Genomic DNA, 19041 nt, shown 5'->3' with positions numbered 1-19041 from the left:
AGTACGAACATGAAAAGTATGAACATGAAAAGTACGAACATGAAAAGAATAAACATGAAAAGTATAAACATGAAAAGTATGAACATGAAAAGTACGAACATGAAAAGTATAAACATGAAAAGTATAAACATGAAAAGTATAAACATGAAAAGTACGAACATGAAAAGAATAAACATGAAAAGTACGAACATGAAAAGTATGAACATGAAAAGTACGAACATGAAAAGTATAACCATGAAAAGTATGAACACAAAGTATGAACATAAAGTAGAACATAAAGTATGAACACAAAGTACGAACACAAAGTATGAACATAAAGTATGATCCTGTGCAGCATCAGTACTTAGTTGTTGCTCCTTGTGTCTGGATCACTGCATCAATGCGTCGTGTCATGGAGTGGATCAGTCTGTGTCTCTGCTCAGGTGTTCTGAGAGTCCAGGTTGTTCTGATCGTGGCCTTCAGCTCTTCTGAATTGTTGGCTCTGGTGTGTCACATCTTCCTCTTCACAATAACTCATAGATTTTCTATGGGGTTTAGTTCAGGAGAGTTTGCTGGCCAATTAAGAACAGGGATACCATGGTCCTTAAACCAGGTGCTGGTATCTTCGGCACTGTGTGCAGGTGACAAGTCCTGTTGGAAAATTAAATCTTCATCTCCATAAAGTTGTTCAGCAGCAGGAAACATGAAGTCTCTAAAACTTCCTGGTAGATGCTGTGTTGACCTTGAACCTCAGAAAACACAGTGGACCAACACCAGCAGATGACATGGCCCCAAACCATCACTGACTGTGGAAACTTGACACTGGACCTCAAGCAACATGGATTCTGTGTCTCTCCTCTCTTCCTCCAGACTCTGGGACCTTGATTTACAAAGGAAATGCACAATATACTTTCATCAGAGAACAGAACTTTGGACCACTCAGCATCAGTCCCAGGGGAGACTCTTCTGACACTGTCTCTTGTTCAAGAGTGGCTTGACACAAAGAATGTGACAGCTGAAACCCATGTCTTGCATACGTCTGAGCATGGTGGTTCTTGAAGCACTGACTCCAGCTGCAGTCCACTCTTTGTGAATCTCCCCCACATTTTGGAATGGGTTTTGCTTCACCATCCTCTCCAGGGTGCAGTTATCCTTATTGCTTGTACACTTTTTTCTACCACATCGTTTCCTTCCCTTCGTCTCTGTTAATGTGCTTGGACACAGCGCTCTGTGAACAGCCAGCCTCTTTAGCAATGACCTTTTGTCTTGTCCTCCTTGTGCAGGTGTCAATGATCGTCTTTTGGACAACTGTCAAGTCAGCAGTATTAACCATGATTGTGTAACATACAGAACTAGACTGAGACCATTTAAAGGACTTTGCAGCTGTTTTGAGTTAATCAGCTTATCAGAGTGTGGCACCAGGCGTCTTCAATACTGAACCTTTTCACAATATTCTAATTTTCTGAGACACTGAATTTTAGTTGTCAGTTATAATCATCAACATTAAAAGAAAGAAACATTTGAAATATATCAGTCTGTGTGTAATGAATGAATATACAAGTTTCACTTTTTGAATGGAATTACTGAAATAAATCAACTTTTTCAAGATATTTTAATTTTATGACCAGCACCTGTAGATCACACCTCACAATCAGGCCTCTGTCTGAACCAGAACTCTTTAGTTTCTGTGAGTCAGAAAGTGCAAGAAATGACATCAAATGTAGTTTGATGACCCATAACCAAAACGTGGCTGGTTAGAGAACACAAATATAAACTGTGACTAAACGGTGATAAAAATATTGCATCTCACTCAGGAATGTTGCAGTGTAGTTGTGCGTGAACTGGTGAGGTTTGCGCACTGGTCAAGAGATGGCTGTTTGACTGTTTCACAATAATTTTCAAAGCCAGAAATACAGTATATATTATACTGTATTATAAATTAAATCAAGAGGTTCTCCAAGTCCACAGAAAATAATGCTGAAGCACAAAGGACTTAATTATTACAGTCCTGTTGTCCATTTGTTCATGTGATTGCTGATGTTTATGTACGACCATACATAAACATGTAAGTGTATCTATAAGTAAAAGTGAAGTGTTTATAAAGAGTGTATTCTATATTAAAATGGAGCTAAACGTTGTTGAAAGACACTGAACGGTCCGTGAACTCATCACCCAACACCCCGCTGGCAGCGCTGTCTAACGTCCCTCCGTGACCCAGTTTCAGCTGCTGGTTCTTCCTCTTCCGAGGGTTGCTCGTCTTAACTCCCGCTTCTGGAAAAGAAAACGTTGAACTGTTTTACTGATACTCGTTAGTTGTTTCCATAAATACTAGACCCCTCCTTACCTTTGAGTAAGGCTTCTTTGAGCGTGTTCAACACGTCAGCAGACGTCGGTCCTTGTTTTTTATAAATCGCAAACAATCCATTCAAAGCCTGCAGTTTGGACAGGGAGCTTGTTATGGGGGCAGCAGTGCTGCTCACACTTCCAGCCATGCTCGTTTCTCTCAGACTCTTTCTTCTTCGTCCACCAACAAAAGCGGGACTCCTGTTTTACTGCCCCCTGCTGGTTGGTTAAGGTATCTAGCTCTTCTTTATTTATTGATTCAGTCGCTATCAAACGGACAAACTCTGATAATGACTTAAAAATATATAAATATACATTATCTATTTGAACAATGAAGTCTAAATAGCTTTACTTTGCTGATAAATGTTAACTTAACTAATAAATGTTCTTAACTACATTGACCAGAATGCTTTGCGTCTAAAATTCTCTTCCTGGATTCTCAGTCGCCTGCCTGGTTTCCCGGTCAGTTTGTATGTTTATAACAACTAGTGCTGTTTTTTCTCTTCTTGTTGTTGTTTTGTTTACGTGTTGTTTCATCACGTGTTTGTCTGATAGCTTTGTTACTCTGTTAGCTGACACTTAGCCGTTAAATGAAATGACCACCGTGTTAAAAACATAACTGTTTTTTTGTAATCTGGTCACAACACTAGCTTTACGAATAAGTTGGCATATATTAAATCATTTGTGTAGTTTAACCTTTAGACGACATGTCTCTGAAATAACAACGTTATTATGTTCCATGCTAGTTTTTTAGATGCTGTTGATGAATTAAGTGTTGATTCTTTGGGGACAGACTCCGGTGAGGACGATTGGAGCTCGGCTCATTTTTATGGGTTATATTTTAACAATATTTACTCGTGACCTACACCATCATAAAAAACAACGTGTTTTAAATGGATAGTTCTGAACTACTGGAATGGGTTTCTGTAGAAATGTTATGAACAGTCAACATCTTACCTGTTGTAGATAGCTCTTTGAACACCCTCAGTTTGTAGAGTCCAACAGAGCGGATGAACTTTGTTAGGACCAAAGTGGTGTACTGCCATCTTCAAACAACTAAAATAAAATAAAAATGTTTGAGAAGTTAACACACTTTTTAACCACTGAGCCAACATTTAAATACGTTGGCCACTAATGATGGCCACTGAGCCATATTTACATCCCAGCAAGCAGCCTTGACATTCACCAAACAACCTTTTCTGCAGCTGAAACTGCGAGAGACTGCATGTTTGCTGTCCTTGGTGACATTTTGGTAGAGAAACGTTTCCCAAATCATTGTCTGTGGTCGCCTCAGCACGCTGCATATATGGTCCCATTGAAGCTAAATAGTCCTGGTTCACATCAACAACATTTGACATCAAGTGGAATCCACGACATCATGATTCCTCTTTCTGAAAGGGCTCCAGGCTGCACAGGAAGTGCAACAACTTTTCTTTTTTTATTACAAAACTTTATAAATTTTACAAACTGTCTGCCAGGGGTATATTAGCAGGTACAAAAGTATAGAAAGAACAATTTGGTTATAAAATGGTACAAAGGGTGTCAAGTTTCTCTGCAGTTACTGTGAGGTGTCCACTTGACAGACTGGGACCAGACTTCCTTTTTCACTCAGCATTCCTTTTTTAATTTCACCAGTTGCACAGATAATACAGTTGATTTGGTAAACGGTGGTTACAACTAATCAGGTGGTCAGTTTATCAGGTGAAAAACCAACAAAAAACAAATAAATTAGTCTAAATACATTGCTACAATTTTTTATAACAAACGCTCATATAAATATTTAATAATTACTTGAATAGACTTATATTTTATGTAGAACAATTTATATAGATCAAACATTTCCACATTCAGTGATTACTCAAATAAATTTTGTCTTCCTCTACTCAAAGCAAACAGATCCAAAAAGCACCTCTAAAACTCCAATTAATGAGCTTACCGATAGTCCTTTAAGTTTAAAGTCCCCTTTCCTCACAGGTTTCAAGTCTCTGTCTCTGCTGCCACACGCCCTGCTCGCTGTGCTTTTTTTTTCTCTCTCTCAACCGAGCAGCTGGTTTGCTGTTGTTTTTCTAGTGCCAGTGCGAGCCGTCAGCTGATTTGATTAAGCGCACCTGCTCAGCGCTCACAGTCGCGCTGCCGTGTAGAGCGTGTGAAGAGCGCGTGCACAGTATGTGCAGCGTGCACGGTGTGGGCGGCGCCAGGTTGCCGTGACACCTCCCACTCGATCTTTATGTGGTGATACACAGAATGGTCGTACCTTCTCAGGCGAGCTAGGCACTCTTGACTTGATCTTCGACTGGTACAAGAACAACAAGGCGCCGGACATCCCGATGCAGTATGGTATCTTGGCAAATTGACTTGGGATCTCTGGCGACAGGTTTTGGGGTCTTCATCGAAAAACTGGAACTTGGAGAGACTTTTACATGAACATCTCGGACAACATTTCCAGGATCTGGATTCACACGGATAACTTTTGCAAGCTTGAACTGCCCTCTTAGTGCATTTTGGTCACAGAGCCAAACTATGTCTCCAACGGCAACATTTCTTTCAGCAGTGTGCCACTTACTGCGAATAAACAGGTTTGGACCAGCGAGTTGGCTCCAGGACTTCCAGAAGTTGTTGACCATGTTTTGCACTTGTTGGAGTTGTTTGAATGGGTAAGTGGTGTAGTCAATACTTTTGAAGTCACCATTTTGTGTGGCTCGACCAAGTAACAGAGTGTTTGGTGTGATGTACTGGATCCTCTCTTCTGCGCTCTGAATTCTGGCATCGATGGGTCTTTCGTTAACAAGATTGGCAGCTAGATGGAGTACTGTGAGAAATTCACTAAAGGTAAGGCCCCCTACATTACCAAGACTTTGGAGTGCTTTTTTGGTGATTCTGACAGCAGCTTCGGCAGCTCCATTACGGTGAGGCGAGTCAGCTGGCAGGATTTTTCCATGTCCAGTTAGTTTCATGTTTGGCAGCATATTCTCCAATTGACTCTTGATTTTGTTCTTTCAAGTAAATGTACATCTCTTTTAATACAGGTTTTGCTCCAACGAAGTTGGTACCAGGATCAGACCAGATTTTTTGGGGATGGCCTCGGACTGCGGTGAACCTCTGGTAAGCAAGCAGGAAGCTTTCTGTAGATAATGTGTTTGCCAGCTCGACATGAATGGCTCGACTGGACATGCAACAAAACACAACACCCCAGACTTTCATTGTCACCCTCTTTCTGACATCATCCTTCACATGGTAAGGTCCAAACAAGTCGACAGATGTGAATTCAAACGGTGCAGCAGGAGTTGACCTCTCTTCAGGCAAGTTTCCCATTATTTGCTTGCAGGTTCTTGCTTTTGCTTTCTTGCAGGTGATACACTTGTCCACAACCTTTCGGGCAATAACTATTCCCCTGATGACCCACGCCTTCTTCCTCATCCGCAGAAGGGTTCCTGCCGCTCCATAATGTCCCTCGCTGTGTGCTTCTCTGGCTAGGAGGTTTGGAATGGTAAAAGAGGAACAGCTTTGCAGTCTTCGTTGAAGTTCTGGATTCGACTACCACAAACTAGAAGTCCACTTATCTGGTCTCTGTAGACGACTAATCTGCCTGTTGTGGTGTTAGGGAAGCTCACACCCTTTTGTGCTGCTAGACAGAGATCTCGGAACACATCTCGTCTTTTCATTGATTGAAAGGATCCCCGATGATGGTACTGCCTCCCACTTTTCTTGATCTGCGACCTTGACTCTCAGGAACTTTTTGGCTGCTCTCCAGATCCATGCCACGGTCCCAATCAGTCTTCTCAGGTTGCTGAAGCGTTTTTCATCAACTAGGCTTAAAATTACCTCTTCAGCAGGTGGTCTTCTGGGCACTTTATGGGCCGTATCTTGAGCTGCCTTCAAGTGACTTCTGGTCAGGATGGCTGCAAATGTCTTTTTCTGAATTTTTTCAACTTTATCTCGAGCTTGTGCAGCAACATCTTTGGCAGATCTTTTTGGCCACTTATCAGGAAGTTGGAGAAACTTTGGACCTAACTGCCATTCAGAGTCCTAAGTCAGGGCTTCAGGACTGGCCCCTCTGGTAATGATGTCTGCAATGTTCACCTGCCCAGGAATCCACCACCAGTCGTGGACATCACCAACACGATTTGCGAAGAATGTTTGGTAGCCATAGCTTTCTCGCTGGATTGCACCCAGTACAGTTTGACTGCCAACAAAATGGTACCACTTCTTGATTTTCATGTGACAGTGTCTCTGAAAGTAGTTTTTTAGGCGGGCAGCAAAAACAACTCCACATAATTCTGCTTTCACAGGATCACCTTTTTGATCGAGGGGGGTCAGCTTTGCTTTAGCCTCGACCAGTCTTACCACAATGCCACTTGTGCAGTTCCAACGAAGATACATCACTGCGTCATATGCCTTCTCACTTCCATCAGAAAATGTAATGGCAATGGGCTCTGTGCAGGGATCTGGTGGAGTTAGGGATCTGGTAAACTGGATTTGGCTCAGGTTAGCATACTCTTCTAGAAGGTTTATGGAGTTTTCTCGAAGTCCTTCAGACAAGGCAGTGTCCCAAGTGTCTTCTAAGCAGTACTTTATTTTAGCTTCTTGAAAAGCTCTCCTTACCAGGATGGCACCTTTTTGCTTGGCAGGAGTCACGAGGCCTAGTGGGTCATATAGGCTGGAGACTTGGCTCAGCAGTTCTCTTCTGGTGAGTGGATCAGGGTTTGGTTTCTGACTTCTTCTCTGAGCAGGTTTTGACCAATACGCATTTTCTTCTTTTTCTTTGAGAAGTTCACTGCAACCATGACATTGAGTTTGTAGTTGTCGATAGTGTAACCAAGGCCGAGAGCTTTGTTGTCATCTTCTGTCAGCTGGTTAGGCAGGATCATGGTGATGGGCTCTGTTTTGATTATTTTGGTTCCTCACTTTTGGAACCTTTCCTCCCAGTTTGACTGGAATAGACCCAAGGTTTCATGTAGAATTGTCCGGCTTTTAGGATGTACTCGATATTGGTTGTGAGACGTTTCAGATGCTCAAGGTCATTGTGTGAAGTCAGGATGTCATCGACATAAGTATCTTCCTCCAGCACACGCCTTTCTTCTTTAAAGTGCCTGAATGAAGGCAAATTTGCAGTCTCTCGCATGGCAACTTGGGCTATGCAACCAGCAGGTTTATCTCCAATGTTGACTCTGGTTATAGCATAATCTTCTATTTCTGCATCTTCAGTGTCACGCCACAAAAATCTGTGCAGGTGGACCTCTTGATCTTCCAACCAGACAGAATTGTACATCTTACGGATGTCACCAAGCGAAGCATAGACACCAATTTGGAACCTCAGCAGGACAGCTCTAACTGGGTTCAGGACTAGATTCAGGGCCCACAATTTAAACATCCATCCATCCATTATCTTTTATCCGCTTATTCCATTTTGGGTCACGGGGTCGCCGGTGCCCATGTCCAGGGGTCACTGTGCGAGGGACGGGGGACACCCTGGACGGGTCTCCAGTCCATCACAGGGCCACATAGAGACAAACGAGACAAACAACCATTCACTCTCTCACTCACACCTAGGGACAATTTAGAGTTACCCAACAGCCTAACATGCATGTTTTTGGTCTGTGGGAGGAAACCGGAGCACCCGGAGAAAACCCACGCATGCACGGAGAGAACATGCAAACTCCACCCAGAAAGACCCCTGGACCGGGGTTTGAACCAAGGACCTGCTCGCTGAGAGGCAGCAGTTCTACCACCACCGTGCTGCCCCACAATTTAAACAATTTCAAGTATTTATTTGTTAATTTTTACATAATTTGGGCTTCCAGCTCATGAAACCCACAAAAACAGGATTTCAACAAATTAGAATACTGTGAAGAAATCAGCCCAAATGTTGCAGGACATGAATGTTGTAAACTGAGTGTGACACTAATCATCTACTAAACTCAAAGCACCTGCACAGGTTTCCCCAGGTGTCTTTAATTTCCTTCAGTTTGATTCAATTGTCTCAGTATGGTTCAATATGGGGAAGACCACAGACATAAGAACTGACCAGAAGACCATCATTGATGCCCTACATAGGATGGGTAAACCACAAAAGTTCATAGCTAAGGAGGCTGGCTGTTCGCAGAGTGCTGTGTCCAAGCATATCAATGGAAAGTCTAGTGGAAGGGCAAAATGTGGCAGGAAAAGATGCACAAGCAACAGAGATGACCGTGAGCTTCAGTGGATTATCAAACAGAGAAGATCCAGAATCTGTCAGAGATCCAGAAAGAGTGGAATAAGGCGGGAGTCACAGCTTCAAAAACCACCACATTCAGACACATCCAGGAGATGGGCTATAACTGTTGGGTTCCTCAGGTCAAGCCACTTCTGAACCTGAGCAAACGTATCATTTCCGATGAAAGTCATTTCATTCGGAATTCAAGATCCAAGGGTTTGGAGGAAGAATGGTGAGGAACAGAGTCCATACTGCTTGAGGTCCAGTGTGAAATATCCACAGTCAGTCATGTTTTTCTTTTTTTTTCCAAGATGGCGCCGGTGTGTAGGGCTTGCCGTCCCTCACTCTCTGTTTTTCTTCTATTTTTGTTATTTTTACAATGCTTTGTGCAGTGTACCAAATCATATTTGCAGTATGATCGTCGGACACTTTTGGAGCTCCATACTTTTACTGAAATGCATGCAGAGTTTTTGTACAGTGGTCAGCACTCTCCTCCATCTGTTCTGTCTGAGATTCCTGCATTCCTTGTACGTGACCCTGGCCTTTCTCCCTGGAGGAAACGTTGCAGACGTCGCGGGAAGCTTGCGGGGGCTTTGGTGAAACTGAGGCACCATGTGGATTATTCTGTCAAGAGTTATGGGGCTAGCTCTGGATCTGATCATCGCCTCTCTGACCCGTGTTGCGTCAGGGACCCTGCTGCTGGCCAGCTACCCGCGCACTCAGTCCATGTAAACAGCTGGAGTTGCTTACTTGCGCGCCGTACAAGCCGACCAGGAGGTGCTGTTCTTCAAAATCTGCAGCTGTGTCTACGTTGGACCCTATCAAGATGTGTTTGATCAATGCAAGATTTGTTTCAAACAAGAGTTTTATCCTCAATGATTTTTTTAAAGATGAGGAGTTGGATTTTCTCTACGTCACAGAGTCTTGGATATCTGATGGTGAGTCCAGTGCCTTGGTGGAATTATTACCTCCGGACTGTCTGTGTTTTAATGTCCCGCGGCCATCAGGCCAGCGTGGTGGTGGATTATTAACAGTCTTTATACCAAACTTTGCCTGTAAACAGTTGGCCATCCCAGTTTCCTACTCCAGCTTTAAGCTGAGCGTCTTTGAACTCAGACATTCTCCTCCGGTTCTGTGCGCATTCATCTACCGCCCCCCTCGATCCAAGGACTTCATAAGTGAATTCTCTGACTTTTTGGCTGATATCACACCGAAATACAAGCATGTTTTAATTATTGGGAGCTTTAATATTCACGTGTGTTGTCAGGAGAAGCCTTTAGTGAAGGACTTTCTAGATTTATTGGACTCTTTTAATTTAACTCAGCAGGTAAACGGTTCCACCCAAGAACACAGTCACACGCTGGACCTTGTTTTAACACATGATGTCTGTTTGTAATTTGGAAATCAGCGACAATGTTTTTTCAGATCACATGCCTGTATTGTTTGACTTCACCCCCCTTGTCCTAATGCTAAGCTGTGCGCTCCTGCACGTACCACACGCGCCATTAACCGTTTCACTGCTGCTCGTTTCACTGAAGCTGTTAACTCTGAAAGGATCGAACAGCTCTCGGTGTTTCTTACCACCGAGGAGCTAACCTCTTAGTTCAACTCTGTCTGTTTAAATGTTCTGGACTGTGTTGCTCCTGTTAAAAACAGAAAAACGAGACTTAGATCTAGGGCTGGACGATGTGGTCAAAACTTTTATCACGATATATTTCTTAATTTTGGTCGATACCGATATAATTCGATATCGATAAAAACAATATAAAAGCCTCAGAAAAACTACAAACTATACAAATAAATTAATGTTCACCTTTTATTTGTATTTAGCCTTCAAAAAAATTGAAATCACTGTCAAATAAACATAAAATTCTCAACTTTGTCAATATTAATAGTTTTAACTTTAAACAACAACTTTAAAATTGACAGCATTGAAATTCGTTGTTAATGAAAAAAAATTTTTGGGTGTCGTTATTGATGAAAAGCTGACATGGAAATCTCATGTAAAATACTTAAAAATAAAAATATTCAATTGCATTACTGTATAAAGTAAAAGAGTTTTTGAATGACAAAGCTTTGTATATATTGTATAATGTAATGATTGTTCCATATGAAATAGAACAATTTCAAACCCTATTTTTATTTTTACAAAAAAAGAGCTATAAGAATTATTAGTATTATGAAGCGCTATGGTCACCCAACAAATATATTATTTCATCAATTGAAATTATTAAAATGTTATGATTTGGTTGAATATAGTATTTTACAAGTCATGCATAAAGCTCATAAAAATATTAGCCCCAAATATTCAATTAAAATTTGTAAAAAATAAATATAAAAAAGGAGAGTCAATATAACGTTAAGAGAATGTAAATGTTTGTAAAACCTCCATTTAGAACTAGTGTGAAGGAGCTGCGTTGTAGTTCAGGGAATAGGATTATGGATTGTCTTGATATCACCATAATCATTTCTAAAACAATTTATATGTTTAAAAAGATGAGAGTTAATGTTTATATGTTTAAAAAGATGATAGTTAAAGTTTATATGTTTAAAAAGATGATAGTTAAAGTTTAAATGTTTAAAAAAATGATAGTTAATGTTGTTGGGAAGGTTTAGTACCAGGTGAAGGATACCTGAAGTTTTTTTGTTTTCAGTTTGGAGATTGTTCAAGTCAAAGTTGTTGTTTGTTTGTTTGTAATTATTTTGTATTTTTTAAATTAGGGGCAGATACGATTTTTTTTCTTCTTTCTGCAACCTTTTCATTCAATGATTTTTTTTTCTTTCTGATGAATTTGTTTTATTTTAAATGAATGAATAAATGATAAAAACAAACAAACAAAACAAAAAACATGCAGCGCTGGGAGTGTTTCAGGGATACGTTGGCTCAAACTTTTATTGTGCTTCATCTTGTGACTCATCATCTTCTGTCAAGTGGAACAAGTTAGATGCTCCAACCGCGAGTTAAAACGACTCTCCGTCACATTTTGCAGCACACTGACTGAAACCTGCAGTTTATCGGATATTAGAAAGCCGAACCACTTCCAAACCAGCAAATGAGTCTTTCCTCTCTTATCAGTGATGTCGTCTGCTTCTCTTCACTTGTGAAAGCTGTTCAGTCACATTCTGACGGTCATGGGCACTCTTTTTGAAGAGAAAACTTAACGTGCGTTGGAGATTAGCCTAGCTTAGCCTGCTACCACTAACGCCTTCTGGACTCGAGCTCTGCGTAACATTACGTCACCACGCACTGATGCAGTTGTGTCGCACTTTTTTCTGTCTGGGTTGAAACTGAAGTGGTCGCGTCAACCCGAACAGAAAATGCTGTAATCCTATCGAAATATCGAAAATGTGCTTAAAATTCATATCATCGTTATTGAATAAAAGTATATTGCGAGATATATCGATATCGAATTATTGTCCAGCTCTACTTAGATCAGAACCTTGGCTTAATGACATCACTCAAGCCGTTAGACAGCAATGTAGGAGAACAGAGTGCAGGTGGAGGAAAGACCGGTTGCAGGTTTCTTTTCAAATGCTAAGGGAGAGTTGGCGTCGTTATCAGAAAGCAGTTAAAGCTGCTAAATCTAAATTCTTCTCTGACATAATTGTCTCCAACTCCTAGGGCTGAGTACCGAACCGAGGTTCTTTTATGGCACCGACCGAACTGCACCGGTCGGTGTATGTATTGAAACGTCACTCTTTTCGGTGTAAAATTTCTGTATTGGCTGTAACGTATCACGTGGTTTCAGCACGCAAGCAGGTAAAACACCAGACATATGACAAACAGACTACGTGTTCACACCCAGAGCTGTATAGAGCTGCCGTACCTAATCTATGTCTAATGTATGTCTATGGTGGTGGTGACGCCCACAGACGGGGTTCACGTGTGCAGTGCGTGTTGTCGAACGGCTTTGACAACACACAAGCAGAAAGTTACTCCGTGTTTTTCTGCAAGAAGACAAAAAGCAGCCCCCCCCCCCCCTCTCAGCGTTAGTCAGTCTCTCTCTGTGTGTGTAAAACAGACTGAATCAACATTCTACGACCGGATTCGTCTTCATCAAAGAACTCTCGAGGATGGCTCTGTGTCTGTGCTTCAGCTGGTGAGTTTACGTTTGTTAGCGTAATTGCAGCTTAACACGTATATCGCGGTGAAATAAAATATGATCCATGTAACGCTAACTTTAAGATATTAGTGTGTAAATTTATTTTATCTACATAGCTAGCTAAACTCAGAAGCTAACTAATGATTGACAGTAACAGATGAAGCTTAGCTTGTAAAAATGTGCTCATCCATCCAGTCAGCTGCTTAAACAGTTCACCAATGTTCACTGTTTGTTAATGTTCTCCTCACAGGAGGTTCTGACCCTGATGTGAGGACAGAGACAGACAAAAGAAAAGCGAGGTGGGCGGCCACACGACAGTCACAAACTTTGTTGTTAAAAAAGTTTGCTGCCTTTTTCTACAGTGGGGGCTCTATGGTGGAGGTAAGTTAAGCTGTAAAGGATTTTGTTGACCATTTAAGCTTTTATCTCTCAGCCTAGATGTTTGTGAGCAATAATAACACAACCATGTTATTGTTGATGTTTTGTGTTCTCATCTCAATTAGAGAGATGATCAGAGCCCTAAACCACAGAGAACCACAGAGAAGATTCAGGAAGAGACACAGAGGTGCAGAAGTCTGCATCAACCCTAACCTCAATGAATCCAGTGACCTGCTGGTGGAATGTGAGGGACAATATGTCAGTGATATCAAACTGACAACCAGTCTGTGTGTGCAACAAGCATCACCCTCAGACTGAACACTCCCTACTGCTGGAGACACCATCAGCCAGGAGTGGGCTTGTTTGTGTCCAGAGAAAGCAGACATGTTGATGTTTCTGAAGAAAAACTGTTAAGTGAAAAGGTCCTCAGTGTGTAGCAGTGAGCAATACACACTGACGTGTCACTGGTTTGTAACTGGTCTTTTGAACTGGAAATTATTTGTTTATTTTTATGTAAGAAAACTGCTTGGAATGGAAAAATACCAAAGTTAAAAAATAAAATTCACAATGTATACTACAATGTGTAACGTAATTTTATTCTTGTTAGAATTAATAGTAATTACAAAATTGGTACCGAAAAAAGAACTGTCCCGAGTGGTGTTCTGTTGTTGGACTTCTGTGATCATCATGGATTGTCAATAGCGAACACCTTGTTCAAGCATAAGGGTGTCCATATGTGCTCTTGGCACCAGGACACCCTAGGCTGCAGTTCGATGATCGACTTTGTCATCGTCTCATCTGATCTGCGGCCACATGTCTTGGACACTCGGGTGAAGAGAGGGGCGGAGCTGTCCACTGATCACTACCTGGTGGTGAGTTGGCTCCGATGGTGGGGGAGGATGCCGGTCAGACCTGGCAGACCCAAACGTATTGTGAGGGTTTGCTGGGAACATCTGGCAGAGTCTCCTGTGAGACAGTTTTAACTCCCACCTCTGGGAGAACTTCGAACATGTTCCGGGGGAGGTGGGGGACATTGAGTCTGAGTGGAACATGCTTCGTGCTTCTATTGTCGAGGTGGCTTATTGGAGCTGCGGCTGCAAGGTTGTCGGTGCCTGTTGCGGCGGCAACCCTAGAACCCGATGGTGGACACCGTCAGTGAGGGATGCTGTCAGGCTGAAGAAGGAGTCCTATCGGGCCTTTTTGGCCTGTGGGACCCCAGAAGCAGCTGATGGGTACCGGCAGTCCAAGCGACATGCGGCTCAGGTGGTCGCTGAGGCAAAAACTCGTGCATGGGAGGAGTTCGGAGAGGCCATGGAGAATGATTTCCGCATGGCTTTGAGGCGATTCTGGTCCACCATCTGGCATCTCAGGGGGGGGAAAGCCGTATGCCACCAATACTATTTATAGTGTGAGTGGTGTGCTGCTGACCTCAACTCGGGATGTTGTGGGTCGGTGGGCAGAATACTTTGAAGACCTCCTCAATCCCACCGGCACGTCTTCCACTGAGGAAGCGGAGCCTGGGGACTCTGGGTCGGGCCCTCCAATCTCTGGTGCTGAGGTCACCGAGGTGGTTAAAAAGCTCCTCGGTGGCAGGGCCCCAGGGGTGGATGAGATTCGCCCGGTGTTCCTTAAGGCTCTGGATGTTGTAGGCTTACACGACTCTGCAATATTGTGTGTACATCGGGGGAAGTTCCCCTGGATTGGCAGACCGGGGTGGTGGTCCCCCTATTCAAAAAGGGGGACCTTAGAGTGTGTTCCAACTACAGGGGAATCACGCTCTTAAGCCTCCCTATTTGGGGGTTCTGGAGAGGAGGGTACGTCGGATAGTTGAACCTCGGATTCAGAAGGAGCAGTGTGGTTTTCATCCTAGCCGTGAAACACTGGACCAGCTCTAAACTCTCAGCAGGGTCCTGGAGGGTGCATGGGAGCTTGCCCAACCGATGTATATGTGCTTTGTGGACTTGGAGAAGGCGTTCGACCACGTCCCTCGGGGAACCCTGTGGGGGGTACTCTGGGAGTATGGGGTACCGGGCCCTTTGATATGGGCTGTTAGGTCCCTGTATGACCAGTGTCAGAGCCTGGTCCGCATCGCCGGCATTAAGTCGGGCTTGTTCCCAGTGAGAGTTGGACTTCACCAAGGTTGCACTTTGTCACCGATTCTGTTCATAACTTTTATGGACAGAATTTCTAGGCGCAGCCAAGGTGTTGAGGAGATCCGTTTCGGTGGCTTTAGGATCGCGTCTCTGCTTTTTGCAGATGATGAGGTCTTATTGGCTTCATCAGATCGTGATCTACAGCTTTCGCTGGAGCGGTTCGCAGCCGAATGCGACACGGCCGGGATGAAGATCAGTTCCTCCAAATCCGAGGCCATCGTCTTGAGCCGGAAAAGGGTAGAGTGCCCTCTCCGGGTCAGGGAGGAGGTCCTACCCCAAGTGGAAGAGTTCAAGTATCTTGAGGTCTTGTTCATGAATGAGGGAAAAATGGAGCGTGAGATCGATAGGCGGATAGGTGCAGCGTCGGCAGTGAAACAGGCGCTGTACAGGTCAGTCATGGTGAAGAGAGAGCTGAGTCAAAAGGTGAAGCTCTCAATTTACCGATCGATCTATGTTCCTACCCTCATCTATGGTCACGAGCTTTGGGTTGTGACCGAAAGAATGAGATCTCGGATACAAGCAGCTGAAATGAGTTTTCTCCGCAGGGTGTCTGGGCTCCCCCTTAGAGATAAGGTGAGAAGCTCGATCATCTGGGAGGGACTCAGAGTAGAGCCGCTGCTTCTCCACGTCGAGAGGAGCCAGTTGAGGTGGCTTGGGCATCTGTTTAGGATTCCTCCTAGACGCCTCCCTGGTAAGGTGTTCCGGACACGTCCCACTGGGAGGAGGCCCAGAGGAAGACCCAGGACACGCTGGAGGGACTATGTTTCTCGGCTGGCCTGGGAACGCCTCGGGATTCCCCTGGAAGTGTTGGCCCAAGTGGCTGGGGAGAGGGAAATCTGGGCCTCCTTACTTTGGCTGCTACCCCCGCGACCCGACCTCGGATAAGCGGAAGAAAATGGATGGATGGACTGTACTTATATATCACCTTTCTATCTTTTTTCAAGATACTCAAAGCGCTTTACACAACTATCTGTGACTCATTGACCCATTCATACAGCACTCTACTAGATCACTACAAAGCTAATTGAACAAATCATTCTAATGAGACTAATCAGTGCTTTAGATCACATTCATACACTGATGGGACACACATCAGAGGCTATGACGGGTTCAGTGTCTTGCCCAGGGACACTTCAGCATGTGACTGCTGGTGGATTCAAGCCCCCAACTCTCGCATTGGAGGACGACTGCTCTAACCACTCAGCCACAGCCACCTAATCATGAAGGAATCATGAAGTCCTCTAAAACATTGTGGTTGACTGTTGTGGTGACCTTGGATTTAAGAAAGCAGAGTTTACCAACACCTGCACCGGACATTGCACCCCAAATCATGACTGACTGTGAATATTTCACACTGGACCTCAAACAGTATGGGCTCTGTTCCTCACCCTTCTTCCCCCAACACCACTTAAGAAGTTTAACAATATCCAGGCTTTGATGTCTTCAAGACACAGCAGGAGTGGCCTAATTGAGGGGGCATCTTTCTTTTTTAGTGGCATATAGATCTGTCCATCATGAACTATGAACTTTTGTGTCTTACCCATCCTATGGAGGGTATCAATGATGCTCTTCTGGCCAGTTGTTATGTCTGCAGTCTTCCCCATATTGAACTGAACTGAGACAATTGAACCAAACTGAAGCAATTTAATGACACCTGGGGAAACCTGTGCAGGTGCTTTGAATTTAGTAGATGATCAGTGTGTCACACTTTGTTTAAAACGTTCATGACCTGCAACATTTGGGCTTATGTCTTCACAGTATTCAAATTTTTTGAAATCCTGTTTTTGTGGGTTTCATGAGCTGGTTCCCCCTTTGATGTGTTCCCCCCTCTGGGTCCCTCTATTCTTGCTATTGTGAATAGCAGTTTACCCTCAGGTGTGGTGCCAAAACTTTTACATATTCTGCTGTCCAGCCTTTCCTAAAAAACCTAACCTTGACCCCTCAGTCATGTCCAACTTCCAGCCTGTCTCCAGACTTCCATTCGCCTCTAAACTACTGGAAAAAATAGTTGATTCTCTGTTGAAATGTTTCTTGGAAGATTACGCTGTCCTATAGTTATTCCAATCTAGTTTCAAGTCACTCCACAGCACTGAAACTGCTCTACTGAAGGTTTTTAATGACATTTTCCTAGCCACTGATGCAGGTGACTCTGTGCTGCTTGTCTTATTGGACCTTACATCTGCTTTCGACACCATCGACCATGAGATCCTCATTTCTAGGCTAGAGCAGTGGGTGGGCATCACAGGGTCAGCCCTGAATTGGTTTAGGTCCTACCTCTCTGACAGAACCTTTAGTGTCAGTATCAAAGATTTTAGTTCAGCATCGGCAGCGCTTCAGTGGGGGTACCGCAGGGGTCCATCCTCGGTCCCCTTCTCTTTTCTTTATACCTGCTGCCACTAGGTGCTATTTTCCGCAATCACAACATACCATTTCATTTCTACACTGATGACTATCAAATTTACTTCCCCCCGAGGCACAGAGGCACACGCTCTATTTAACCTCTTCTTAATTGCCTGGCTGACATCCGGGACTGGATGGCTTTAAACTTCTTACGTTTCAACGAGAAGAAGTCTGAAATCATCTCGTTCCATCCCAATGGCACGTTCATTAACCACCGCATTGACCTTTCCTCTCTTGCCCCGTTAGAGAAGCAAAGAGTCACCAATTTGGGAGTGATAATGGACACTTCCTTGAAACTTAACAGTCACATAAACATGATTGTTAAATCTTTTTTTTTTCAGCTGAGTCGGCTGTCTATGCTGAAGCTCATACTGTCCAAAAAGAATCTTGAGACAGTGATCCATGCGTTCATAACATCCAGGCTTGATTACTGCAATGTGCTTTTGTTTGGAATCAGTCAGTCCTCCATTGCACGTCTACAACTAGTCCAAAATGCTGCAGCCTGATTTTTAACCGGTACATGCCATAGAGAGCACATTACACCAGTTTTGGCCTCCCTGCACTGGCTACCCATTCACCTTCGGATCCAGTTCAAACTACTCCTGAATGTTTTTAAATCACTGAACATTTCTGCCCCATCCTATCTCACTGATATTCTTCAGCCATATGTCCCACCACACCCTCTGAGGTCAGCAGACCAGATGCTTCTTTCAGTTCCAGAAACCCGTCATAAGCTCAGAGGTGACAGTGCTTTTTCTGTTGCAAGTTCAAGACTGTGGAATTAGGGGTGGACGATATGGCTCAAATATAATATTGTGATATTTCAGAGCATTCTGATAACGATAGATTTTGGGTTATAACAAAAACAAACAAACAAACATATATCCGTTATTTATTTGACAAAATTAACATGTTGCTTTGCAGTATTATATAAAATAAAAAACAAGGGGTAATTTTGCTGAAATTACGTTTTTAGTAAAGTAGTCAGTCTCCAAGTATAAAAATAAAAAATAAAAATGACCCTTCTGTTATTTAGATTGAAAAAGTCTGCACAAAATATAGATCAATAAATCCACCACAAAAACTAAAGTGCAGGTGAAGTTTCCCAAAATAACTAAAATGAAAGCTTAAGATCTGTTGAGCGTAAATGTAACATACAACAAAATATATGTTGTCTTTAAATGAGCTATAACTTCCACAAGTTGTAACAAGGTGATCAGCTGACTTTGAAGCTTGTGATGTTTCAGCTTCCTCTGTTCCTGCAGGAATGATCCATTTCTCTGATGCTCTGTCTCTGATCACCTGACTCTGTTCTTGGTCCATGGACTGTGTAGCTCAAGAGACAGACCTGTGTGTGTGTTTGTACCGGCACTTTAGAACGGGGGAGATGCAGCCAACACTGGCAGCCCAAAGCAGGGTGGGGAGAGAGAAAAAAGACGAGCTGCGTTTATACTGGCAGCTTAGAGCGGGGGGGGGGGGGGGGGGGGGGGGG

The 19041-nt window shown here is 43.3% G+C and overlaps 1 protein-coding gene across 1 annotated transcript in view; it reads right to left on the bottom strand.

The window, feature by feature from the left end:
- The window catches only part of trub1 (TruB pseudouridine (psi) synthase family member 1), a 20781-nt gene extending 18280 nt beyond the window's left edge, over positions 1-2501 (bottom strand). The window contains exons 1-2 of the mRNA XM_037690707.1: positions 2324-2501; positions 2152-2250 (exon numbers count right to left, since the gene is read on the bottom strand). Of these exons, the coding sequence (XP_037546635.1) occupies positions 2152-2250; positions 2324-2471 (247 nt within the window). The 5' untranslated portion in view covers positions 2472-2501. The remainder of the gene's footprint in view (positions 1-2151; positions 2251-2323) is intronic.
- Between the last annotated feature and the right edge of the window lie 16540 nt (positions 2502-19041).

Source organism: Nematolebias whitei, chromosome 17 (assembly GCF_014905685.2).
Source record: "Nematolebias whitei isolate Nwh7 chromosome 17, NemWhi1, whole genome shotgun sequence".
NCBI lineage: Eukaryota > Metazoa > Chordata > Actinopteri > Cyprinodontiformes > Rivulidae > Nematolebias > Nematolebias whitei.
The sequence above is the reverse complement of the archived record's forward strand: the minus strand, read 5'-3'. Positions and strand labels throughout refer to the sequence as shown.